The 25,729-nt window shown below is 49.9% G+C and overlaps 1 protein-coding gene across 2 annotated transcripts in view; it reads left to right on the top strand.

Annotated features, from left to right (window-relative positions):
- The first annotated feature begins 6,743 nt into the window (after window positions 1-6,743).
- Window positions 6,744-25,729, top strand: part of LOC140383529 (uncharacterized) — a 46,728-nt gene continuing 27,742 nt past the window's right edge. For both annotated transcript variants that reach the window (XM_072465975.1, XM_072465974.1), the window contains exons 1-13: window positions 6,744-6,840; window positions 8,075-8,127; window positions 8,811-8,921; window positions 10,273-10,338; window positions 17,592-17,682; window positions 18,373-18,452; window positions 18,625-18,719; window positions 20,128-20,245; window positions 20,367-20,446; window positions 20,514-20,590; window positions 21,150-21,310; window positions 22,275-22,347; window positions 22,475-22,667. In XM_072465975.1, coding sequence (XP_072322076.1) covers window positions 6,759-6,840; window positions 8,075-8,127; window positions 8,811-8,921; window positions 10,273-10,338; window positions 17,592-17,682; window positions 18,373-18,452; window positions 18,625-18,719; window positions 20,128-20,245; window positions 20,367-20,446; window positions 20,514-20,590; window positions 21,150-21,310; window positions 22,275-22,347; window positions 22,475-22,667 — 1,280 coding nt within the window. In that variant the 5' untranslated portion in view covers window positions 6,744-6,758. The remainder of the gene's footprint in view (window positions 6,841-8,074; window positions 8,128-8,810; window positions 8,922-10,272; window positions 10,339-17,591; window positions 17,683-18,372; window positions 18,453-18,624; window positions 18,720-20,127; window positions 20,246-20,366; window positions 20,447-20,513; window positions 20,591-21,149; window positions 21,311-22,274; window positions 22,348-22,474; window positions 22,668-25,729) is intronic.

Genomic DNA, 25,729 nt, shown 5'->3' with positions numbered 1-25,729 from the left:
ATCACCACTGACCATCTACTGACCATCACCACTGACCATCACTACTGACCATCACTACTGACCATCACCAATGACACTCACCACTGACCATCACCACTGACCATCACCAATGACACTCACCACTGACCATCACCACTGACCATCTACTGACCATCACCACTGACCATCACTACTGACACTCACCACTGACCATCACCAATGACACTCACCACTGACCATCACCACTGACCATCTACTGACCATCACCACTGACCATCTACTGACCATCACCACTGACCATCACCACTGACCATCACTACTGACCATCACCACTGACCATCACTACTGACCATCACCACTGACACTCACCACTGACCATCACCACTGACCATCACTACTGACCATCACTACTGACACTCACCACTGACCATCACCAATGACACTCACCACTGACCATCACCACTGACCATCACCACTGACCATCACCACTGACCATCTACTGACCATCACCACTGACCATCACTACTGACCATCACCACTGACCATCACCACTGACCATCACCACTGACCATCACTACTGACCATCACCACTGACCATCACCACTGACCATCTACTGACCATCACCACTGACCATCACCACTGACCATCACTACTGACCATCACCACTGACCATCACTACTGACCATCACTACTGACCATCACCACTGACCATCACCACTGACCATCACTACTGACCATCACCACTGACCATCACCACTGACCATCTACTGACCATCACCACTGACCATCACCACTGACCATCACTACTGACCATCACTACTGACCATCATCACTGACCATCACCACTGACCATCACTACTGACCATCACCACTGACAGTCACCACTGACAGTCACCACTGACCATCTACTGACCATCACTACTGACCATCATCACTGACCATCATCACTGACCATCACCACTGACCATCACTACTGACCATCACTACTGACACTCACCACTGACCATCACCAATGACACTCACCACTGACCATCACCACTGACCATCACCACTGACCATCTACTGACCATCACCACTGACCATCACTACTGACCATCACCACTGACCATCACCACTGACCATCTACTGACCATCACCACTGACCATCACCACTGACCATCACCACTGACCATCACCACTGACCATCTACTGACCATCACCACTGACCATCTACTGACCATCACCACTGACCATCACCACTGACCATCACCACTGACCATCACCACTGACCATCACTACTGACCATCACCACTGACCATCACCACTGACCATCACCACTGACCATCTACTGACCATCACCACTGACCATCACTAAAACGGTTCAAGTGTGAAATGTTCCAGATCAAAGTCAGAACTCTTGTGTTTTTAATGGCGCCAAAGGAAAAGACGCATTTCCCGCCATCGACTTTATTTGTTTTGTTGCGTCCACATGTTTGTCCAGGAAAAGGTGAAACGTGTTAAAAGCAGCTCTGACGTCACTCTGACGCGACAGCGCCCCCTGGTGGACCGACACACTTCATCGTTTCCCTCGCGCGCGTCATAAACGGGATCAGAACACACTGTCCACGCGCCTCGTCCACTGACATATATGGTCACGTCACGCTCGCTTCCTGTGACGCAAACGCGCACGCCCCGCCCAGTTCCGCTTCTAATGTTCATTTCGTTCAAATCGTTCACGAAACGCGCGTGCGTCTCACGCTTTGAGCCAGATCTGACTCGTAAATGTCGCGTTTGTCTCCAGCGTCTTTTACTCATGACGTGTTCAAGCGCTAGCGCCAAATCCCGCTCAAATAAAGCTCTTTGTCACGAGAATGTGCGTTTATTACGCCAAAGAAACGCAATTTAACACGAAAAAGGACAAAATTAAACCTGCGCCTTTTGTTTCAGCTTCACGTGACGAGTTCGTTCTGTGTTTGGGCTTTAAAGTGGATTAAACCGCGGGTTTTGTTGTTGTTTGACGCTTTAATAAAGATGCGACTCGTTCTTCTTGTACTTTGTTCACTTTAGTCAGAAAAAGTGCGTCTTTTGCTCCTTTTGTGGCGCTTTTTATGGCGCTTGTTTTGAACAGTTTCGGTTCCGCACGTACAAGGGCGGGAACCTCCCGCTGACGCAGCGCACGAGGAAGTGCTCTGAGCCAATCAGCGCGCAGAGCACACTGCGCGCGACCAATGACGACGCGCAGTAGCGGGCTTTTCCTGAGCGCGCGGCGGTGATTGGACGAGCGCTTAAAACCCAGGCGTTTCACCCGGAAAAGTAGAGCGGTCAGAACACGACGTGTGGAGCGGTCAGAACACGACGTGTGGAGCGGTCAGAACACGACGTGTGGAGCGGTCAGAACACGAAGTGTGGAGCGGTCAGAACACGACGTGTGGAGCGGTCAGAACACGACGTGTAGAGCGGTCAGAACACGACGTGTGGAGCGGTCAGAACACGACGTGTGGAGCGGTCAGAACACGACATGTGTGGAGCGGTCAGAACACGACGTGTGGAGCGGTCAGAACACGACGTGTGGAGCGGTCAGAACACGAAGTGTGGAGCGGTCAGAACACGACGTGTGGAGCGGTCAGAACACGACGTGTAGAGCGGTCAGAACACGACGTGTGGAGCGGTCAGAACACGACGTGTGGAGCGGTCAGAACACGACGTGTGGAGCGGTCAGAACACGACGTGTGGAGCGGTCAGAACACGACGTGTGGAGCGGTCAGAACACGACGTGTGGAGCGGTCAGAACACGACGTGTAGAGCGGTCAGAACACGACGTGTGGAGCGGTCAGAACACGACATGTGGAGCGGTCAGAACACGACGTGTGGAGCGGTCAGAACACGACGTGTGGAGCGGTCAGAACACGACGTGTGGAGCGGTCAGAACACGACATGTGTGGAGCGGTCAGAACACGACGTGTGGAGCGGTCAGAACACGACGTGTGTAGAGCGGTCAGAACACGACGTGTGGAGCGGTCAGAACACGACGTGTGGAGCGGTCAGAACACGACGTGTGGAGCGGTCAGAACACGACGTGTGGAGCGGTCAGAACACGATGTGTGTAGAGCGGTCAGAACACGACGTGTGGAGCGGTCAGAACACGATGTGTGTAGAGCGGTCAGAACACGACATGTAGAGCGGTCAGAACACGATGTGTGGAGCGGTCAGAACACGACATGTAGAGCGGTCAGAACACGATGTGTGGAGCGGTCAGAACACGACGTGTGGAGCGGTCAGAACACGACATGTAGAGCGGTCAGAACACGATGTGTGGAGCGGTCAGAACACGACATGTGTGGAGCGGTCAGAACACGACGTGTGGAGCGGTCAGAACACGACGTGTGGAGCGGTCAGAACACGACATGTGTGGAGCGGTCAGAACACGACATGTGTGGAGCGGTCAGAACACGACGTGTGGAGCGGTCAGAACACGACGTGTGGAGCGGTCAGAACACGACGTGTGGAGCGGTCAGAACACGACATGTGTGGAGCGGTCAGAACACGACGTGTGGAGCGGTCAGAACACGACGTGTGGAGCGGTCAGAACACGATGTGTGTAGAGCGGTCAGAACACGACGTGTGGAGCGGTCAGAACACGATGTGTGTAGAGCGGTCAGAACACGATGTGTGGAGCGGTCAGAACACGACATGTGGAGCGGTCAGAACACGACGTGTGGAGCGGTCAGAACACGATGTGTGTAGAGCGGTCAGAACACGACATGTGGAGCGGTCAGAACACGATGTGTGTAGAGCGGTCAGAACACGACGTGTGGAGCGGTCAGAACACGACGTGTGGAGCGGTCAGAACACGACGTGTGGAGCGGTCAGAACACGATGTGTGTAGAGCGGTCAGAACACGACGTGTGGAGCGGTCAGAACACGATGTGTGTAGAGCGGTCAGAACACGACATGTAGAGCGGTCAGAACACGATGTGTGGAGCGGTCAGAACACGACATGTAGAGCGGTCAGAACACGATGTGTGGAGCGGTCAGAACACGACGTGTGGAGCGGTCAGAACACGACATGTAGAGCGGTCAGAACACGATGTGTGGAGCGGTCAGAACACGACATGTGTGGAGCGGTCAGAACACGACGTGTGGAGCGGTCAGAACACGACGTGTGGAGCGGTCAGAACACGACATGTGTGGAGCGGTCAGAACACGACATGTGTGGAGCGGTCAGAACACGACGTGTGGAGCGGTCAGAACACGACGTGTGGAGCGGTCAGAACACGACGTGTGGAGCGGTCAGAACACGACATGTGTGGAGCGGTCAGAACACGACGTGTGGAGCGGTCAGAACACGACGTGTGGAGCGGTCAGAACACGATGTGTGTAGAGCGGTCAGAACACGACGTGTGGAGCGGTCAGAACACGATGTGTGTAGAGCGGTCAGAACACGATGTGTGGAGCGGTCAGAACACGACATGTGGAGCGGTCAGAACACGATGTGTGTAGAGCGGTCAGAACACGACATGTAGAGCGGTCAGAACACGATGTGTGGAGCGGTCAGAACACGACGTGTGGAGCGGTCAGAACACGACATGTAGAGCGGTCAGAACACGATGTGTGGAGCGGTCAGAACACGACGTGTGGAGCGGTCAGAACACGACGTGTGGAGCGGTCAGAACACGACATGTGTGGAGCGGTCAGAACACGACATGTGAAGCGGTCAGAACACGATGTGTGGAGCGGTCAGAACACGACGTGTGGAGCGGTCAGAACACGACATGTGTGGAGCGGTCAGAACACGACATGTGAAGCGGTCAGAACACGACGTGTGGAGCGGTCAGAACACGACGTGTGGAGCGGTCAGAACACGACGTGTGGAGCGGTCAGAACACGACGTGTGGAGCGGTCAGAACACGACGTGTGTGGAGCGGTCAGAACACGATGTGTGTAGAGCGGTCAGAACACGACGTGTGGAGCGGTCAGAACACGATGTGTGGAGTGGTCAGAACACGACGTGTGGAGCGGTCAGAACACGACGTGTGGAGCGGTCAGAACACGACGTGTGGAGCGGTCAGAACACGACGTGTGGAGCGGTCAGAACACGACGTGTGGAGCGGTCAGAACACGACGTGTGTGGAGCGGTCAGAACACGACGTGTGGAGCGGTCAGAACACGACGTGTGTGGAGCGGTCAGAACACGACGTGTGGAGCGGTCAGAACACGACGTGTGGAGCGGTCAGAACACGACGTGTGGAGCGGTCAGAACACGACGTGTGGAGCGGTCAGAACACGACGTGTGTGGAGCGGTCAGAACACGACGTGTGGAGCGGTCAGAACACGACATGTGGAGCGGTCAGAACACGACATGTGTGGAGCGGTCAGAACACGACGTGTGGAGCGGTCAGAACACGACGTGTGGAGCGGTCAGAACACGACATGTGTGGAGCGGTCAGAACACGACATGTGGAGCGGTCAGAACACGACATGTGTGGAGCGGTCAGAACACGACGTGTGGAGCGGTCAGAACACGACGTGTGGAGCGGTCAGAACACGACGTGTAGAGCGGTCAGAACACGACGTGTGGAGCGGTCAGAACACGACATGTAGAGCGGTCAGAACACGACGTGTGGAGCGGTCAGAACACGATGTGTGTAGAGCGGTCAGAACACGATGTGTGGAGCGGTCAGAACACGACGTGTGGAGCGGTCAGAACACGACGTGTGGAGCGGTCAGAACACGATGTGTGTAGAGCGGTCAGAACACGACGTGTGGAGCGGTCAGAACACGACGTGTGGAGCGGTCAGAACACGACGTGTGGAGCGGTCAGAACACGACGTGTGGAGCGGTCAGAACACGACGTGTGGAGCGGTCAGAACACGATGTGTGGAGCGGTCAGAACACGACGTGTGGAGCGGTCAGAACACGATGTGTGGAGCGGTCAGAACACGACGTGTGGAGCGGTCAGAACACGATGTGTGGAGTGGTCAGAGTAAGATTATTTGTTTTAAGACTTTAAACCATTAAAATTAGTTAAAAGGTTCTACATTTGTCACGTGGTTGTTGTTGTTGTTGTTGTTGTTATTAAACACTGTTTTTAGAGTTTATTTAGAGTTTATTTAGTTTATTTTATTATTTTAGAGTTTATTTTGGAGTTTATTTTATTATTTTAGAGTTTATTTTATTATTTTAGAGTTTATTTTAATTTAAGTTTATTTTGTAGTTTTTTATTATTTAGAGTTTATTTTATTATTTTAGAGTTTATTTTGTTATTTTAGAGTTTATTTCGAGTTTATTTTAGAGTTTTTTTTTAGTATTTTGTAGTTTATTTTATTATTTAGAGTTTATTTTATCATTTTAGAGTTTATTTAGAGTTGATTTTATTATTTAGAGTTGATTTTATTATTTAGAGTTGATTTTAATATTTAGAGTTGATTTTAATATTTAGAGTTGATTTTATTATTTAGAGTTTATTTTATTATTTAGAGTTGATTTTATTATTTAGAGTTGATTTTAATATTTAGAGTTGATTTTATTATTTAGAGTTGATTTTAATATTTAGAGTTTATTTTATCATTTTAGAGTTTATTTAGAGTTGATTTTATTATTTAGAGTTGATTTTATTATTTAGAGTTGATTTTAATATTTAGAGTTGATTTTAATATTTAGAGTTTATTTGGACATAACTCTGACTCGGGCCAAACGCCTGGGCTCCAGTGGCTTCGCTGTGATTGGCTGCAGAGCCTGAAACCTATCAAAATGTCCGCCTCGCGCAGCCAATCACAATGCGGCTGCGCTGCTCCAGCCAATGGGAGCGCGGGAAACACAGCTCCGGCTCAGACGCCTGTTGTTCGCTCCGCGGCGCAGAGGAAGCTGCTCCGTCGATCAATGTGAGTATAAACGTCAATATTTGTGCCCGAACTCGGCTCCAGGGGCCCCGGGTCCAGGCCCGGCTCGGCCCGCTCCCGTGCCCGGCTCCGGAGCCTCTGTGCCCGGCTGAACGCGCGGTTACGAGCCGCTTTACACCGCGTTGAATGGCAGTTGTTTTTGAGAAAATGTGAAGCCGCCGCCGCGTCTTTGTGAATCCGCCGCGAAATAAATAAATAAGTGCGTGTGTCACGGTGTTCCGAGGGTCGAACCGGGCCCACGGCGCCCGGGACCGGCTCTGGACCGCGCTGACCCGCGGGGACGGCTCCGGTGTCGGGCCCAGCTCGGTTTAAATCGCGTCTGACACAAACTGTGCTACGCTAAAACGAAGCTAAATTTAGCTCGTGAGAGTGAAGCCGCTTTTCCGCCACATTCCCACAGTGTTTGTCCCGTGTTTGTCCAGTTTGTCCCGTGTTTGTCCAGTTTGTCCCGTGTTTGTCCAGTTTGTCCCCGGTGGGCGCGCGGAGGTTCGGTTCGGAGCCGGTTCGGAGCAGAAAGTTGGCCTGGAGCTGACACGCAGCTGTGATGGCGACAAAGCCGCGGGAAGAGCAGCTCCGCTCCCCGGACACTCAGCGCTCCCGGAGCCGCGGCAGGAGCTCCAGACCCCGGGCACACGAGCTCCAGACCCCGGGCACACGAGCTCCAGACCCGGGCACACGAGCTCCAGACCCGGGCACAAGACACTCGTGCGGCTCCGGAGGCGGAACAAAGGCCCGTTCTGACGGTGGCCGCGGGAGAACCGGGTCACGGCGGAAGAATGCGCCTCTACGTGACGTTTTACTCACGTATTTTCACCGCAGCGGCCGCAAAGTCCGTTTAAAAGTCCCGTCTGACCCCGGTGAGCCTCAGGCCGGGGCCCGGGGCCCGGCCCGGGGCCAAACCGGGCAGATGAAGCCTCCAGGTCACATTGGACCCGTGATGTTCAGCCATTTTACCCATTTATGTCCTTTTGATCCACATTTATGTCCTTTTGATCCACATTTATGTCCTTTTGATCCACATTTATGTCCTTTTGATCCACATTTATGTCCTTTTGATCCACATTTATGTCCTTTTGATCCACATTTATGTCCTTTTGATCCACATTTATGTCCTTTTGATCCACTGTAACGTGTGAAACGTTCAAAGCTTCATCTTGTGACATTAAACTTGAACTAAACTTGTGTCTAAAGAGTTTGAATCTTCTTCTCTTCACAGTGAGTTCCACTGCGATTTCGAGCTGGACGTCCTCAAATAACAGCAACATGAAGGTCAGTGGCACCACAGCGTCACCACGGCAACAGGGAGTGGCCCAGGTTGAGCCGCACACTTTGAATAGTTCCATGTTAATAATGATGCTATGCATAAATATCAGGTAAATGCACTTTGTTCTGTACATGATTCATATTTGTGTACAGGCAGTGGAGGAGCCTGCCTACAGTGTGTACATGTGTTATTAATATATATTTGTGTATTTGTGTACAGGCAGTGGAGGAGCCTGCCTACAGTGTGTACATGTGTTATTAATATATATTTGTGTATTTGTGTACAGGCAGTGGAGGAGCCTGCCTACAGTGTGTACATGTGTTATTAATATATATTTGTGTATTTGTGTACAGGCAGTGGAGGAGCCTGCCTACAGTGTGTACATGTGTTATTAATATATATTTGTGTATTTGTGTACAGGCAGTGGAGGAGCCTGCCTACAGTGTGTACATGTGTTATTAATATATATTTGTGTATTTGTGTACAGGCAGTGGAGGAGCCTGCCTACAGTGTGTACATGTGTTATTAATATATATTTGTGTATTTGTGTACAGGCAGTGGAGGAGCCTGCCTACAGTGTGTACATGTGTTATTAATATATATTTGTGTATTTGTGTACAGGCAGTGGAGGAGCCTGCCTACAGTGTGTACATGTGTTATTAATATATATTTGTGTATTTGTGTACAGGCAGTGGAGGAGCCTGCCTACCTGGCTGTGGGGACAGACGTCAGTGCGAAGTACAGAGGAGCGTTCTGTGAGGCCAAAATCAAAACTGTCAAACGTCTCGTCAAAGTCAAGGTCAGTCTCTGATCCGCGTTTTGACCGTTACAAAGTTTCCACTTTAGTCTGAGGTCAGAGGTCACATGTCGTTTACCACAAACTCAAGCAGAAATACAAAAAGACATTTAAACCTGCTCTGTGCATTTTTCACTTTTAAAGGCACAAAAAGGTTTGTCTCCTTTTTGAAACAAAGAAGAAGCTAAACCCCACCTCCTTTTTATAGTGATGATTGAGCCCGAGTCTGGCGAGCTCCTCAGAGCCCCTCAGAGCCCGAGTCTGGCGAGCTCCTCAGAGCCCGAGTCTGGCGAGCTCCTCAGAGCCCGAGTCTGGCGAGCTCCTCAGGCGAGCTCCTCAGAGCCCGAGTCTGGCGAGCTCCTCAGAGCCCGAGTCTGGCGAGCTCCTCAGGCGAGCTCCTCAGGCGAGCTCCTCAGGCGAGCTCCTCAGGCGAGCTCCTCAGGCGAGCTCCTCAGGCGAGCTCCTCAGGCGAGCTCCTCAGGCGAGCTCCTCAGGCGAGCTCCTCAGGCGAGCTCCTCAGAGTCTTGACTCGGCTTTGGTCAAAAACTTGTTTCCGATGGTTCAAAGTGAACATCAGAGGGGACCAATCACAGCCCTGCCCCGCCCCTTTAAAGCTGGACCATCGTAAAGAGCCTCAGTATTTGTATTTGAAATGTGTACTTTTAAATATGAAATACTATTAGAGCTTTTGTGTTTGGCTCATGAACTCTCATCTTCTGCTTGTTCTACCAGTTTCATGAGTTTACCTTCTGTGGCATTACTTTTGGTATTTGCTCTTCTTGTAGTATTTGTTGTATTTGTACTTCAAGTTGTATATTTTTTAATTAAATATAATGGTACATTTTTGCTTGTTGTACTCTTGTTTCTTGTACTTGTATCTATTGTACTTTTTGCTGTATTACAGTACTTTAGTAGTACGTGAGGTCCCATTCATGTTTTTGGGCGTGTCACAGTAAAAGTACTTTACACAGAGGAGTACCTTTACACTCTGCAGTACTGTTACACAGCTATACTAAGTACTTTTACATAAATGTAGTACTTTTAGTACTTCACAGATTGTTTGGCAGGTGTGGCTTAACCTTGCTGCTGTTTGTGTAGAAGTTCAGTCTGAACAGCTGCATGGTGTGTTTACTGAACACGGGGAGGTCAGAGGTCAGACTCGTTAATATGCGCTCACTTGAGTCCTTTGAGGTTTTAATGGTCATTGTGCAGTATTGTAGTACTGCAGTATTGTAGTACTGTAGTTACCGTGACAACAGTACGGTCAAACTGATGTTCACCTGAAGCGTCTCGACTGATGGAGACATTTGGTAACCATGGTGACAGGGTCATTGTGCTGTGGTCTGTGTTGCAGGTGACTCTCAAAGGTCAGGGCACGTCTCAGGTGGTGCATGATGACCAGGTCAAAGGTCAGCTCCGGGTAAGACCTCCACGTCTGAGGAAACATCACACTTCTTCTTCTGGACTCTTGTCTCCTTCTTCTGGACTCTTGTCGTCTCCTTCTTCTTCTGGACTCTTGTCTCCTTCTTCTGAACTCTTGTCTCCTTCTTCTGGACTCTTGTCTCCTTCTTCTGGACTCTTGTCGTCTCCTTCTTCTTCTGAACTCTTGTCTCCTTCTTCTGAACTCTTGTCTCCTTCTTCTGGACTCTTGTCTCCTTCTTCTGGACTCTTGTCGTCTCCTTCTTCTTCTGAACTTTGTCTCCTTCTTCTTCTGGACTCTTGTCTCCTTCTTCTGGACTCTTGTCGTCTCCTTCTTCTTCTGAACTCTTGTCTCCTTCTTCTTCTGAACTCTTGTCTCCTTCTTCTTCTGGACTCTTGTCTCCTTCTTCTTCTGGACTCTTGTCTCCTTCTTCTTCTGGACTCTTGTCTCCTTCTTCTGAACTTTGTCTCCTTCTTCTTCTGGACTCTTGTCTCCTTCTTCTTCTGGACTTTGTCTCCTTCTTCTTCTGGACTCTTGTCGTCTCCTTCTTCTTCTGGACTCTTGTCTCCTTCTTCTGGACTCTTGTCTCCTTCTTCTTCTGAACTCTTGTCTCCTTCTTCTGAACTCTTGTCTCCTTCTTCTGGACTCTTGTCGTCTCCTTCTTCTTCTGAACTTTGTCTCCTTCTTCTTCTGGACTCTTGTCTCCTTCTTCTTCTGAACTTTGTCTCCTTCTTCTTCTGGACTCTTGTCTCCTTCTTCTTCTGGACTCTTGTCTCCTTCTTCTGAACTCTTGTCGTCTCCTTCTTCTGAACTCTTGTCGTCTCCTTCTTCTTCTGAACTCTTGTCGTCTCCTTCTTCTTCTGGACTCTTGTCGTCTCCTTCTTCTTCTGGACTCTTGTCGTCTCCTTCTTCTTCTGGACTCTTGTCGTCTCCTTCTTCTTCTGGACTCTTGTCGTCTCCTTCTTCTGGACTCTTGTCTTTTTCTTCTTCTGAACTCTTGTCTCCTTCTTCTGGACTCTTGTCTCCTTCTTCTGGACTCTTGTCTCCTTCTTCTGGACTCTTGTCTCCTTCTTCTTCTGAACTCTTGTCTCCTTCTTCTTCGGAACTCTTGTCTCCTTCTTCTGGACTCTTGTCTCCTTCTTCTGGACTCTTGTCTCCTTCTTCTTCTGAACTCTTGTCTCCTTCTTCTTCGGAACTCTTGTCTCCTTCTTCTTCTGGACTCTTGTCGTCTCCTTCTTCTGGACTCTTGTCGTCTCCTTCTTCTTCTGGACTCTTGTCGTCTCCTTCTTCTTCTGGACTCTTGTCTCCTTCTTCTGAACTCTTGTCTCCTTCTTCTGGACTCTTGTCTCCTTCTTCTTCTGGACTCTTGTCTCCTTCTTCTTCTGGACTCTTGTCTCCTTCTTCTTCTGAACTCTTGTCTCCTTCTTCTGGACTCTTGTCTCCTTCTTCTTCTGGACTCCTGTCTCCTTCTTCTTCTGGACTCTTGTCTCCTTCTTCTTCTGGACTCTTGTCTCCTTCTTCTTCTGGACTCTTGTCTCCTCCTTCTTCTGGACTCTTGTCTCCTTCTTCTTCTGGACTCTTGTCGTCTCCTCCTTCTTCTGGACTCTTGTCGTCTCCTTCTTCTTCTGAACTCTTGTCTCCTTCTTCTTCTGGACTCTTGTCTCCTTCTTCTGGACTCTTGTCTCCTTCTTCTTCTGGACTCTTGTCTCCTTCTTCTTCTGAACTCTTGTCTCCTTCTTCTTCTGAACTCTTGTCTCCTTCTTCTTCTGAACTCTTGTCTCCTTCTTCTTCTGAACTCTTGTCGTCTCCTTCTTCTTCTGGACTCTTGTCTCCTTCTTCTTCTGGACTCTTGTCATCTCCTTCTTCTTCTGGACTCTTGCCTCCTTCTTCTTCTGGACTCTTGTCTCCTTCTTCTTCTGAACTCTTGTCTCCTTCTTCTTCTGAACTCTTGTCTCCTTCTTCTTCTGAACTCTTGTCTCCTTCTTCTTCTGAACTCTTGTCTCCTTCTTCTGGACTCTTGTCTCCTTATTCTTCTGAACTCTTGTCTCCTTCTTCTTCTGAACTCTTGTCTCCTTCTTCTTCTGAACTCTTGTCTCCTTCTTCTTCTGAACTCTTGTCTCCTTCTTCTTCTGAACTCTTGTCTCCTTCTTCTTCTGAACTCTTGTCTCCTTCTTCTTCTGGACTCTTGCCTCCTTCTTCTTCTGGACTCTTGTCGTCTCCTTCTTCTTCTGGACTCTTGCCTCCTTCTTCTTCTGGACTCTTGTCTCCTTCTTCTTCTGGACTCTTGTCTCCTTCTTCTGAACTTTTGCCTCCTTCTTCTTCTTCTGAACTCTTGTCTCCTTCTTCTTCTGAACTCTTGTCTCCTTCTTCTTCTGGACTCTTGTCGTCTCCTTCTTCTGGACTCTTGTCGTCTCCTTCTTCTTCTGGACTCTTGTCTCCTTCTTCTTCTGGACTCTTGTCTCCTTCTTCTGGACTCTTGTCTCCTTCTTCTTCTGGACTCTTGTCGTCTCCTTCTTCTTCTGAACTCTTGTCGTCTCCTTGTTCTTCTGAACTCTTGTCGTCTCCTTCTTCTTCTGAACTCTTGTCTCCTTCTGGACTCTTGTCTCCTTCTGAACTCTTGTCTCCTTCTTCTGGACTCTTGTCGTCTCCTTCTTCTTCTGAACTCTTGTCTCCTTCTTCTTCTGAACTCTTGTCTCCTTCTTCTTCTGAACTCTTGTCTCCTTCTTCTGAACTCTTGTCTCCTTCTTCTTCTGAACTCTTGTCTCCTTCTTCTGGACTCTTGTCGTCTCCTTCTTCTTCTGGACTCTTGTCTCCTTCTTCTTCTGGACTCTTGTCTCCTTCTTCTTCTGAACTCTTGTCTCCTTCTTCTTCTGAACTCTTGTCGTCTCCTTCTTCTTCTGGACTCTTGTCGTCTCCTTCTTCTTCTGGACTCTTGTCGTCTCCTTCTTCTTCTGGACTCTTGTCGTCTCCTTCTTCTTCTGGACTCTTGTCGTCTCCTTCTTCTGGACTCTTGTCTCCTTCTTCTTCTGGACTCTTGTCTCCTTCTTCTTCTGGACTCTTGTCGTCTCCTTCTTCTTCTGGACTCTTGTCGTCTCCTTCTTCTTCTGGACTCTTGTCGTCTCCTTCTTCTTCTGAACTCTTGTCTCCTTCTTCTGAACTCTTGTCTCCTTCTTCTGAACTCTTGTCTCCTTCTTCTGAACTCTTGTCTCCTTCTGAACTCTTGTCTCCTTCTTCTTCTGAACTCTTGTCGTCTCCTTCTTCTTCAGGACTCTTGTCGTCCTTCTTCTGGACTCTTGTCGTCTCCTTCTTCTTCTGGACTCTTGTCTCCTTCTTCTTCTGGACTCTTGTCTCCTTCTTCTTCTGAACTCTTGTCTCCTTCTTCTTCTGGACTCTTGTCTCCTTCTTCTTCTGGACTCTTGTCTCCTTCTTCTTCTGGACTTTTGTCTCCTTCTTCTTCTGGACTCTTGTCTCCTTCTTCTTCTGGACTCTTGTCTCCTTCTTCTTCTGGACTCTTGTCTCCTTCTTCTGGACTCTTGTCTCCTTCTTCTGGACTCTTGCCTCCTTCTTCTTCTGGACTCTTGCCTCCTTCTTCTTCTGGACTCTTGCCTCCTTCTTCTTCTGGACTCTTGTCTCCTTCTTCTTCTGGACTCTTGTCTCCTTCTTCTTCTGAACTCTTGCCTCCTTCTTCTTCTGGACTCTTGTCTCCTTCTTCTGAACTCTTGTCTCCTTCTTCTTCTGGACTCTTGCCTCCTTCTTCTTCTGGACTCTTGTCGTCTCCTTCTTCTGGACTCTTGTCGTCTCCTTCTTCTTCTGGACTCTTGCCTCCTTCTTCTTCTGAACTCTTGTCTCCTTCTTCTTCTGGACTCTTGTCTCCTTCTTCTTCTGGACTCTTGTCTCCTTCTTCTTCTGAACTCTTGTCTCCTTCTTCTTCTGGACTCTTGTCTCCTTCTTCTTCTGGACTCTTGTCTCCTTCTTCTTCTGAACTCTTGTCTCCTTCTTCTTCTGAACTCTTGTCTCCTTCTTCTTCTGAACTCTTGTCTCCTTCTTCTTCTGAACTCTTGTCTCCTTCTTCTTCTGAACTCTTGTCTCCTTCTTCTTCTGAACTCTTGTCTCCTTCTTCTTCTGAACTCTTGTCTCCTTCTTCTTCTGAACTCTTGTCTCCTTCTTCTTCTGGACTCTTGCCTCCTTCTTCTTCTGGACTCTTGTCTCCTTCTTCTTCTGAACTCTTGTCGTCTCCTTCTTCTTCTGGACTCTTGCCTCCTTCTTCTTCTGGACTCTTGCCTCCTTCTTCTTCTGGACTCTTGTCTCCTTCTTCTTCTGGACTCTTGTCTCCTTCTTCTTCTGAACTCTTGCCTCCTTCTTCTTCTTCTGAACTCTTGTCTCCTTCTTCTTCTGAACTCTTGTCTCCTTCTTCTTCTGAACTCTTGTCTCCTTCTTCTTCTAGACTCTTGTCGTCTCCTTCTTCTGGACTCTTGTCGTCTCCTTCTTCTTCTGGACTCTTGTCGTCTCCTTCTTCTTCTGGACTCTTGTCTCCTTCTTCTTCTGGACTCTTGTCTCCTTCTTCTTCTGGACTCTTGTCGTCTCCTTCTTCTTCTGGACTCTTGTCGTCTCCTTCTTCTTCTGAACTCTTGTCTCCTTCTGGACTCTTGTCTCCTTCTGAACTCTTGTCTCCTTCTTCTGGACTCTTGTCGTCTCCTTCTTCTTCTGAACTCTTGTCTCCTTCTTCTTCTGAACTCTTGTCTCCTTCTTCTTCTGAACTCTTGTCTCCTTCTTCTTCTGAACTCTTGTCTCCTTCTTCTTCTTAACTCTTGTCTCCTTCTTCTGAACTCTTGTCTCCTTCTTCTTCTGAACTCTTGTCTCCTTCTTCTGGACTCTTGTCGTCTCCTTCTTCTGGACTCTTGTCTCCTTCTTCTTCTGGACTCTTGTCTCCTTCTTCTTCTGAACTCTTGTCTCCTTCTTCTTCTGGACTCTTGTCGTCTCCTTCTTCTTCTGGACTCTTGTCGTCTCCTTCTTCTTCTGGACTCTTGTCGTCTCCTTCTTCTTCTGGACTCTTGTCGTCTCCTTCTTCTTCTGGACTCTTGTCGTCTCCTTCTTCTGGACTCTTGTCTCCTTCTTCTTCTGGACTCTTGTCTCCTTCTTCTTCTGGACTCTTGTCTCCTTCTGAACTCTTGTCTCCTTCTGAACTCTTGTCTCCTTCTTCTTCTGGACTCTTGTCGTCTCCTTCTTCTTCTGGACTCTTGTCGTCTCCTTCTTCTTCTGGACTCTTGTCGTCTCCTTCTTCTTCTGGACTCTTGTCTCCTTCTTCTTCTGAACTCTTGTCTCCTTCTTCTTCTGGACTCTTGTCGTCTCCTTCTTCTTCTGGACTCTTGTCGTCTCCTTCTTCTTCTGGACTCTTGTCGTCTCCTTCTTCTTCTGAACTCTTGTCTCCTTCTTCTTCTGAACTCTTGTCTCCTTCTTCTGAACTCTTGTCTCCTTCTTCTTCTGAACTCTTGTCTCCTTCTTCTTCTGGACTCTTGTCGTCTCCTTCTTATTCTGAACTCTTGTCTCCTTCTTCTGGACTCTTGTCTCCTTCTTCTTCTGAACTCTTGTCTCCTTCTTCTGGACTCTTGTCTCCTTCTTCTTCTGAACTCTTGTCTCCTTCTTCTTCTGAACTCTTGTCTCCTTCTTCTTCTGAACTCTTATCTCCTTCTTCTTCTGAACTCTTGTCTCCTTCTTCTTCTGAACTCTTGTCTCCTTCTTCTTCTGGACTCTTGTCTCCTTCTTCTTCTGGACTCTTGTCGTCTCCTTCTTCTTCTGGACTCTTGTCGTCTCCTTCTTCTTCTGGACTCTTGTCTCCTTCTTCTTCTGGACTCTTGTCGTCTCCTTCTTCTTCTGGACTCTTGTCGTCTCCTTCTTCTTCTGGACTCTTGTCGTCCTTCTTCTTCTGGACTCTTGTCGTCTCCTTCTTCTTCTGGACTCTTGTCTCCTTCTTCTTCTGAACTCTTGTCTCCTTCTTCTGGACTCTTGTCGTCTCCTTCTTCTTCTGGACTCTTGTCGTCTCCTTCTTCTTCTGGACTCTTGTCGTCTCCTTCTTCTTCTGAACTCTTGTCGTCTCCTTCTTCTTCTGAACTCTTGTCGTCTCCTTCTTCTTCTGAACTCTTGTCGTCTCCTTCTTCTGAACTCTTGTCTCCTTCTTCTTCTGAACTCTTGTCTCCTTCTTCTGAACTCTTGTCTCCTTCTGAACTCTTGTCTCCTTCTTCTTCTGGACTCTTGTCGTCTCCTTCTTCTTCTGGACTCTTGTCGTCCTTCTTCTGGACTCTTGTCGTCTCCTTCTTCTTCTGGACTCTTGTCTCCTTCTTCTTCTGGACTCTTGTCTCCTTCTTCTTCTGGACTCTTGTCTCCTTCTTCTTCTGAACTCTTGTCTCCTTCTTCTGGACTCTTGTCGTCTCCTTCTTCTTCTGGACTCTTGTCGTCTCCTTCTTCTTCTGGACTCTTGTCGTCTCCTTCTTCTTCTGGACTCTTGTCGTCTCCTTCTTCTTCTGGACTCTTGTCGTCTCCTTCTTCTTCTGAACTCTTGTCTCCTTCTTCTTCTGGACTCTTGTCTCCTTCTTCTGGACTCTTGTCGTCTCCTTCTTCTTCTGAACTCTTGTCTCCTTCTTCTTCTGGACTCTTGTCTCCTTCTTCTTCTGGACTTTTGTCTCCTTCTTCTTCTGGACTCTTGTCTCCTTCTTCTTCTGGACTCTTGTCTCCTTCTTCTTCTGGACTCTTGTCTCCTTCTTCTGGACTCTTGCCTCCTTCTTCTTCTGGACTCTTGCCTCCTTCTTCTTCTGGACTCTTGCCTCCTTCTTCTTCTGGACTCTTGTCTCCTTCTTCTTCTGGACTCTTGTCTCCTTCTTCTTCTGAACTCTTGCCTCCTTCTTCTTCTGGACTCTTGTCTCCTTCTTCTGAACTCTTGTCTCCTTCTTCTTCTGGACTCTTGCCTCCTTCTTCTTCTGGACTCTTGTCGTCTCCTTCTTCTGGACTCTTGTCGTCTCCTTCTTCTGGACTCTTGTCGTCTCCTTCTTCTTCTGGACTCTTGCCTCCTTCTTCTTCTGAACTCTTGTCTCCTTCTTCTTCTGAACTCTTGTCTCCTTCTTCTTCTGGACTCTTGTCTCCTTCTTCTTCTGGACTCTTGTCTCCTTCTTCTTCTGAACTCTTGTCTCCTTCTTCTTCTGGACTCTTGTCTCCTTCTTCTTCTGGACTCTTGTCTCCTTCTGGACTCTTGTCTCCTTCAGGTTGGATCTGTGGTCGAAGTGAAAACCAATGAAGGAGGAAACTCTGAGGCCGTCATCGGGAAACTCACCGACGCGAGTCTCTACACTGTGGGTCAGTGACGGGTCTGTGACATGTCTGTGGGTCAGTGCCAGGTCAGTGACGGGTCTGTGGGTCAGTGATAGGTCAGTGACATGTCTGTGGGTCAGTGCCAGGTCAGTGACGGGTCTGTGGGTCAGTGATAGGTCAGTGACATGTCTGTGGGTCAGTGCCAGGTCAGTGACAGGTCTGTGGGTCAGTGATAGGTCAGTGACATGTCTGTGGGTCAGTGATAGGTCAGTGACATGTCTGTGGGTCAGTGATAGGTCAGTGACATGTCTGTGGGTCAGTGATAGGTCAGTGACATGTCTGTGGGTCAGTGATAGGTCAGTGACATGTCTGTGGGTCAGTGCCAGTCAGTGACAGGTCTGTGGGTCAGTGCCAGTCAGTGACAGGTCTGTGGGTCAGTGCCAGTCAGTGACAGGTCTGTGGGTCAGTGACATGTCTGTGGGTCAGTGCCAGTCAGTGACATGTCTGTGGGTCAGTGCCAGTCAGTGACAGGTCTGTGGGTCAGTGACATGTCTGTGGGTCAGTGCCAGTCAGTGACATGTCTGTGGGTCAGTGACATGTCTGTGGGTCAGTGCCAGTCAGTGACATGTCTGTGGGTCAGTGACAGGTCTGTGGGTCAGTGCCAGTCAGTGACAGGTCTGTGGGTCAGTGACATGTCTGTGGGTCAGTGACGGGTCTGACATGTCTGTGCCTCAGTGTTCGATGATGGAGATGAGAAGACTCTGCGCAGAACGTCTCTTTGTCTCAAAGGAGAGAGACACTTTGCTGAAAGTGAGGTCAGTCTTTAGATCTCTTCTTATACTTTTACTTTTGGAGTCATTTGGCTCCTGAATGGGTGACGTTTGCCTCATGTCCCACTCTAATGTTAAACTCGTGCATCTTTGTGCTGTGGAGCTCGGCTTTTGAAGGTGTTAAAGATTCTTTAGCTCAAATGTGTTTGTGCTTCAGACTCTGGACCAGCTTCCTCTGACCAACCCGGAGCACTTCGGGACGCCTGTCATCAGCAAGAAGTCCAACAGGGGGCGCCGCTCCTCCCAGGCCGTGTGAGTCTCTGCAGACCTCCTTCAGACCTCCTTTTGACCTGGTTTAGACCTCCTTTTGACCTGGTTTAGACCTGGTTTAGACCGCCATTTGACCTGGTTTAGACCTCCTTCAGACCTCCTTTTGATCTGGTTTAGACCTCCTTCAGACCTCCTTTTGATCTGGTTTAGACCTGGTTTAGACCTCCATTTGACCTGGTTTAGACCTCCTTTTGACCTGGTTTAGACCTCCTTTTGACCTGGTTTAGACCTCCTTTTGACCTGGTTTAGACCTCCTTTTGACCTGGTTTAGACCTCCTTCAGACCTCCTTTTGATCTGGTTTAGACCTCCTTCAGACCTCCTTTTGATCTGGTTTAGACCTGGTTTAGACCTCCATTTGACCTGGTTTAGACCTCCTTTTGACCTGGTTTAGACCTCCTTTTGACCTGGTTTAGACCTCCTTTTGACTTGGTTTAGACCTCCTTCAGACCTCTTTTTGACTTGGTTTAGACCTCCTTCAGACCTCCTTTTGACCTGGTTTAGACCTCCTTTTGACCTCTTTTTGACTTGGTTTAGACCTCCTTCAGACCTCTTTTTGACCTGGTTTAGACCTCCTTTAGACCTCTTTCAGACCTCCTTCAGACCTCCTTTTGACCTCCTTCAGACCTCCATTTGACCTGGTTTTGACCTCCTTCAGACCTCCTTTTGACCTGGTTTAGACCTCCTTCAAACCTCCTTTAGACCTCCTTCAGACCTGTTTCAGACCTCCTTTTGACCTGGTTTAGACCTCCTTTAGACCTCCTTCAGACCTCCTTTTGACCTGGTTTAGACCTCCTTTAGACCTCCTTCAGACCTCCATTTGACCTGGTTTTGACCTCCTTCAGACCTCCTTTTGACCTGGTTTAGACCTCCTTCAAACCTCCTTTAGACCTCCTTCAGACCTGTTTCAGACCTCCTTTTGACCTGGTTTAGACCTCCTTTTGACCTGGTTTAGACCTCCTTTTGACCTGGTTTAGACCTTCTTCAGACCTCCTTTTGACCTGGTTTAGACCTCCTTCAGACCTCCATTTGACCTGGTTTTGACCTCCTTCAGACCTCCTTTTGACCTGGTTTAGACCTCCTTCAGACCTTCTTTTGACTTGGTTTAGACCTCCTTCAGACCTCCTTTTGACCTCTTTTTGACTTGGTTTAGACCTCCTTCAGACCTCTTTTTGACTTGGTTTAGACCTCCTTCAGACCTCCTTTTGACCTGGTTTAGACCTCCTTTAGACCTCCTTCAGACCTCCTTTAGACCTCCTTTTGACCTGGTTTAGACCTCCTTTTGACCTGGTTTAGACCTCCTTTTGACCTGGTTTAGACCTCCTTTAGACCTCCTTCAGACCTCCTTTAGACCTCCTTTAGACCTGTTTCAGACTCTCACTCATGTTTCAGAGCTGATGAAGAGCATGAGTCTTCGTCTTCTTCAGAGGAGGAGCAGAAGGTCAGAGTCAGTGACGAGCTCCTGGGAACAGTGTGTTCTGTGGAGGCCCCTGATCCTGCTCTAGTCCTGGTCAGTGCACTTCATGCTCTAAACTCCCCCCCGTCTCACCTGCGGGGGGCGGGGGGCCCCCCGTCTCACCTGCGGGGGGCGGGGGGGCCCCTGTCTTACCTGTGGCCCCTGTCTGTGTCAGGTGCTGTCTCCTGTCTGTAACGAGGAGTTGGTGGTGAAGAAGGAAAACTGTTTGGTTCGCTCATTTGGAGACGGAAAATTGTGGGTTTCATTTCCATTGTTAACACATTTTACAGTCTGTGACCTCTGACCTGACCTCTGCCCTCAGCCTGACCGTGCTCCGGAGAAACCTGCACAGACTGAACTCCGCCTCCATCTGCAAACCTGAGTTCACCAACAGAAAAGGTTTATACTCTTGACCTGCCTCTGGGTCACAGGGCCACTGGCCTCCTTAAGGGAGGAGTGTGTGTCCTTAAGGGAGGAGTGTGTGTCCTTAAGGGAGGAGTGTGTGTCCTTAAGGGAGGAGTGTGTGTCCTTAAGGGAGGAGTGTGTGTCCTTAAGGGAGGAGTGTGTGTCCTTAAGGGAGGAGTGTGTGTCCTTAAGGGAGGAGTGTGTGTCCTTAAGGGAGGAGTGTGTGTCCTTAAGGGAGGAGTGTGTGTCCTTAAGGGAGGAGTGTGTGTCCTTAAGGGAGGAGTGCGTGTCCTTAAGGGAGGAGTGCGTGTCCTTAAGGGAGGAGTGCGTGTCCTTAAGGGAGGAGTGCGTGTCCTTAAGGGAGGAGTGCGTGTCCTTAAGGGAGGAGTGCGTGTCCTTAAGGGAGGAGTGCGTGTCCTTAAGGGAGGAGTGCGTGTCCTTAAGGGAGGAGTGCGTGTCCTTAAGGGAGGAGTGCGTGTCCTTACGGGAGGAGTGCGTGTCCTTACGGGAGGAGTGCGCGTCCTTACGGGAGGAGTGCGTGTCCTTTGCACAGGTTTGTGTGCGGCCCAGGCCTTCCTCAGGACCAGAGCCGTCCCTGAAGTTTGGAAGATGGACCTGAGTCAGATCCTGGAGTCTTCATCTGACAGCGACGAGAAGCACGACAACGAAGACCAAGAAGAGCAGGAGCGCCGCAAGAAATGTGTCCAGGAAGAGGTGAGAAGGACCAGGAAATGTGTCCAGGAAGAGGTGAGAAGGACCAGGAAATGTGTCCAGGAAGAGGTGAGAACGACCAGGAAATGTGTCAAGGAAGAGGTGAGAACGACCAGGAAATGTGTCCAGGAAGAGGTGAGAAGGACCAGGAAATGTGTCCAGGAAGAGGTGAGAAGGACCAGGAAATGTGTCCAGGAAGAGGTGAGAAGGACCAGGAAATGTGTCCAGGAAGAGGTGAGAAGGACCAGGAAATGTGTCCAGGAAGAGGTGAGAAGGACCAGGAAATGTGTCCAGGAAGAGGTGAGAAGGACCAGGAAATGTGTCCAGGAAGAGGTGAGAAGGACCAGGAAATGTGTCCAGGAAGAGGTGAGAAGGACCAGGAAATGTGTCCAGGAAGAGGTGAGAAGGACCAGGAAATGTGTCCAGGAAGAGGTGAGAACGACCAGGAAATGTGTCCAGGAAGAGGTGAGAAGGACCAGGAAATGTGTCCAGGAAGAGGTGCGAAGGACCAGGAAATGTGTCCAGGAAGAGGTGAGAACGACCAGGAAATGTGTCCAGGAAGAGGTGAGAACGACCAGGAAATGTGTCCAGGAAGAGGTGAGAAGGACCAGGAAATGTGTCCAGGAAGAGGTGAGAAGGACCAGGAAATGTGTCCAGGAAGAGGTGAGAACGACCAGGAAATGTGTCCAGGAAGAGGTGAGAACGACCAGGAAATGTGTCCGAGAAGAGGTGAGAACGCCCTAGACCGGGAGCATCCAAAGAATGGTTGTTTCTAATCTGATTAAAGGTAGTCGATATACAATACAGAAAATCTATCTAACCTTCTGGTCCTTGTCTCCTCTCCCTGTGTCCTTGTCTCCTCTCCCTGTGTCATTGTCTTGTCTCCTCTCCCTGTGTCCTTGTCTCCTCTCCCTGTGTCCTTGTCTCCTCTCCCTGTGTCCTTGTCTCCTCTCCTTGTGTCCTACAGCCAGAGGAAGAGTCGGACCCAGAGGAGAGGGATCACTTCCTGCAGCAGCTCTACAAGTTTATGGAGGACAGAGGTACGAAGCCTCTCCCGTACTCTGACCCCCGCTCTGACCCCCGCTCTGACCTGCCCTCTGACCCGCCCTCTGACCTGCCCTCTGACCCGCCCTCTGACCCCCCTTCTGACCCGTGCTCTCTCATCAGGGACGCCCATAAACAAGCCCCCCGTCCTGGGCTACAAAGACCTGAACCTGTTCAAGCTCTTCAGGCTGGTGACTCATCAGAGCGGCTGCAACGCCATCAAGTCTGGAACTGTGTGGAAGCAGATCTACATCGACCTGGGCATCCCAGTGCTCAACTCTGCAGCCGCCTACAACGTCAAGACGGCCTACAAGAAGTGAGACCCGCCTTAGACCTGCCATGGACCTGTCCTTAGACCTGTCCTTAGACCTGCCATAGACCTGTCCTTAGACCTGCCATAGACCTGTCCTTAGACCTGTCCATAGACCTGTCTTTAGACCTGCCATGGACCTGTCCTTAGACCTGCCATGGACCTGCCATAGACCTGTCCTTAGACCTGTCCATAGACCTGTCCTTAGACCTGCCATGGACCTGTCCTTAGACCTGCCATGGACCTGTCCTTAGACCTGCCATGGACCTGCCATAGACCTGTCCTTAGACCTGCCATGGACCTGTCCTTAGACCTGCCATGGACCTGTCCTTAGACCTGCCATGGACCTGTCCTTAGACCTGCCATGGACCTGCCATAGACCTGTCCTTAGACCTGCCATAGACCTGTCCTTAGACCTGTCCATAGACCTGTCCTTAGACCTGCCATGGACCTGTCCTTAGACCTGCCATGGACCTGTCCTTAGACCTGCCATGGACCTGCCATAGACCTGTCCTTAGACCCGCCTTAGACCTGTCCATAGACCTGTCCTTAGACCTGCCATGGACCTGTCCTTAGACCTGCCATGGACCTGTCCTTAGACCTGCCATGGACCTGCCATAGACCTGTCCTTAGACCTGTCCATAGACCTGTCCTTAGACCTGCCATGGACCTGTCCTTAGACCTGCCATGGACCTGTCCTTAGACCTGTCCTTAGACCTGTCCATAGACCTGTCCTTAGACCTGCCATGGACCTGTCCTTAGACCTGCCATAGACCTGTCCTTAGACCTGCCATAGACCTGTCCTTAGACCTGTCCATAGACCTGTCCTTAGACCTGCCATGGACCTGTCCTTAGACCTGCCATGGACCTGTCCTTAGACCTGCCATGGACCTGCCATAGACCTGTCCTTAGACCCGCCTTAGACCTGTCCATAGACCTGTCCTTAGACCTGCCATGGACCTGTCCTTAGACCTGCCATGGACCTGTCCTTAGACCTGTCCTTAGACCTGTCCATAGACCTGTCCTTAGACCTGCCATGGACCTGTCCTTAGACCTGCCATAGACCTGTCCTTAGACCTGCCATAGACCTGTCCTTAGACCTGCCATAGACCTGTCCTTAGACCTGTCCATAGACCTGTCCTTAGACCTGCCATGGACCTGTCCTTAGACCTGCCATGGACCTGTCCTTAGACCTGCCATGGACCTGCCATAGACCTGTCCTTAGACCCGCCTTAGACCTGTCCATAGACCTGTCCTTAGACCTGCCATGGACCTGTCCTTAGACCTGCCATAGACCTGTCCTTAGACCTGCCATAGACCTGTCCTTAGACCTGTCCATAGACCTGTCCTTAGACCTGCCATGGACCTGTCCTTAGACCTGCCATGGACCTGTCCTTAGACCTGCCATGGACCTGCCATAGACCTGTCCTTAGACCCGCCTTAGACCTGTCCATAGACCTGTCCTTAGACCTGCCATGGACCTGTCCTTAGACCTGCCATAGACCTGTCCTTAGACCTGCCATGGACCTGTCCTTAGACCTGTCCTTAGACTCGCCCTTAGACTCGCCTTAGACCTGCCATAGACCTGTCCATAGACCTGTCCTTAGACCTGTCCTTAGACCTGCCATGGACCTGTCCTTAGACCTGCCATGGACCTGTCCTTAGACCTGCCATGGACCTGCCATAGACCTGTCCTTAGACCCGCCTTAGACCTGTCCATAGACCTGTCCATAGACCTGTCCTTAGACCTGTCCATAGACCTGTCCATAGACCTGTCCTTAGACCTGTCCTTAGACCTGTCCTTAGACCTGTCCTTAGACCTGTCCTTAGACCTGCCATGGACCTGTCCTTAGACCTGCCATGGACCTGTCCTTAGACCTGCCATGGACCTGCCATAGACCTGTCCTTAGACCCGCCTTAGACCTGTCCATAGACCTGTCCTTAGACCTGTCCTTAGACCTGTCCATAGACCTGTCCATAGACCTGTCCTTAGACCTGTCCTTAGACTCGCCCTTAGACTCGCCTTAGACCTGCCATAGACCTGTCCATAGACCTGTCCTTAGACCTGTCCTTAGACCTGCCATGGACCTGTCCTTAGACCTGCCATGGACCTGTCCTTAGACCTGCCATGGACCTGCCATAGACCTGTCCTTAGACCTGCCATGGACCTGTCCTTAGACCTGCCATGGACCTGTCCTTAGACCTGCCATGGACCTGTCCTTAGACCTGCCATGGACCTGTCCTTAGACCTGCCATGGACCTGCCATAGACCTGTCCTTAGACCTGCCATAGACCTGTCCTTAGACCTGTCCATAGACCTGTCCTTAGACCTGCCATGGACCTGTCCTTAGACCTGCCATGGACCTGTCCTTAGACCTGCCATGGACCTGCCATAGACCTGTCCTTAGACCCGCCTTAGACCTGTCCATAGACCTGTCCTTAGACCTGCCATGGACCTGTCCTTAGACCTGCCATGGACCTGTCCTTAGACCTGCCATGGACCTGCCATAGACCTGTCCTTAGACCTGTCCATAGACCTGTCCTTAGACCTGCCATGGACCTGTCCTTAGACCTGCCATGGACCTGTCCTTAGACCTGTCCTTAGACCTGTCCATAGACCTGTCCTTAGACCTGCCATGGACCTGTCCTTAGACCTGCCATAGACCTGTCCTTAGACCTGCCATAGACCTGTCCTTAGACCTGTCCATAGACCTGTCCTTAGACCTGCCATGGACCTGTCCTTAGACCTGCCATGGACCTGTCCTTAGACCTGCCATGGACCTGCCATAGACCTGTCCTTAGACCCGCCTTAGACCTGTCCATAGACCTGTCCTTAGACCTGCCATGGACCTGTCCTTAGACCTGCCATGGACCTGTCCTTAGACCTGTCCTTAGACCTGTCCATAGACCTGTCCTTAGACCTGCCATGGACCTGTCCTTAGACCTGCCATAGACCTGTCCTTAGACCTGCCATAGACCTGTCCTTAGACCTGCCATAGACCTGTCCTTAGACCTGTCCATAGACCTGTCCTTAGACCTGCCATGGACCTGTCCTTAGACCTGCCATG

Source organism: Eucyclogobius newberryi, unplaced genomic scaffold (genome assembly GCF_026437365.1).
Source record: "Eucyclogobius newberryi isolate DKJ021-1_F unplaced genomic scaffold, fEucNew1.0.hap1 SCAF_53, whole genome shotgun sequence".
Lineage (NCBI taxonomy): Eukaryota > Metazoa > Chordata > Actinopteri > Gobiiformes > Gobiidae > Eucyclogobius > Eucyclogobius newberryi.
This window is presented reverse-complemented; position numbering and strand designations above follow the sequence as displayed.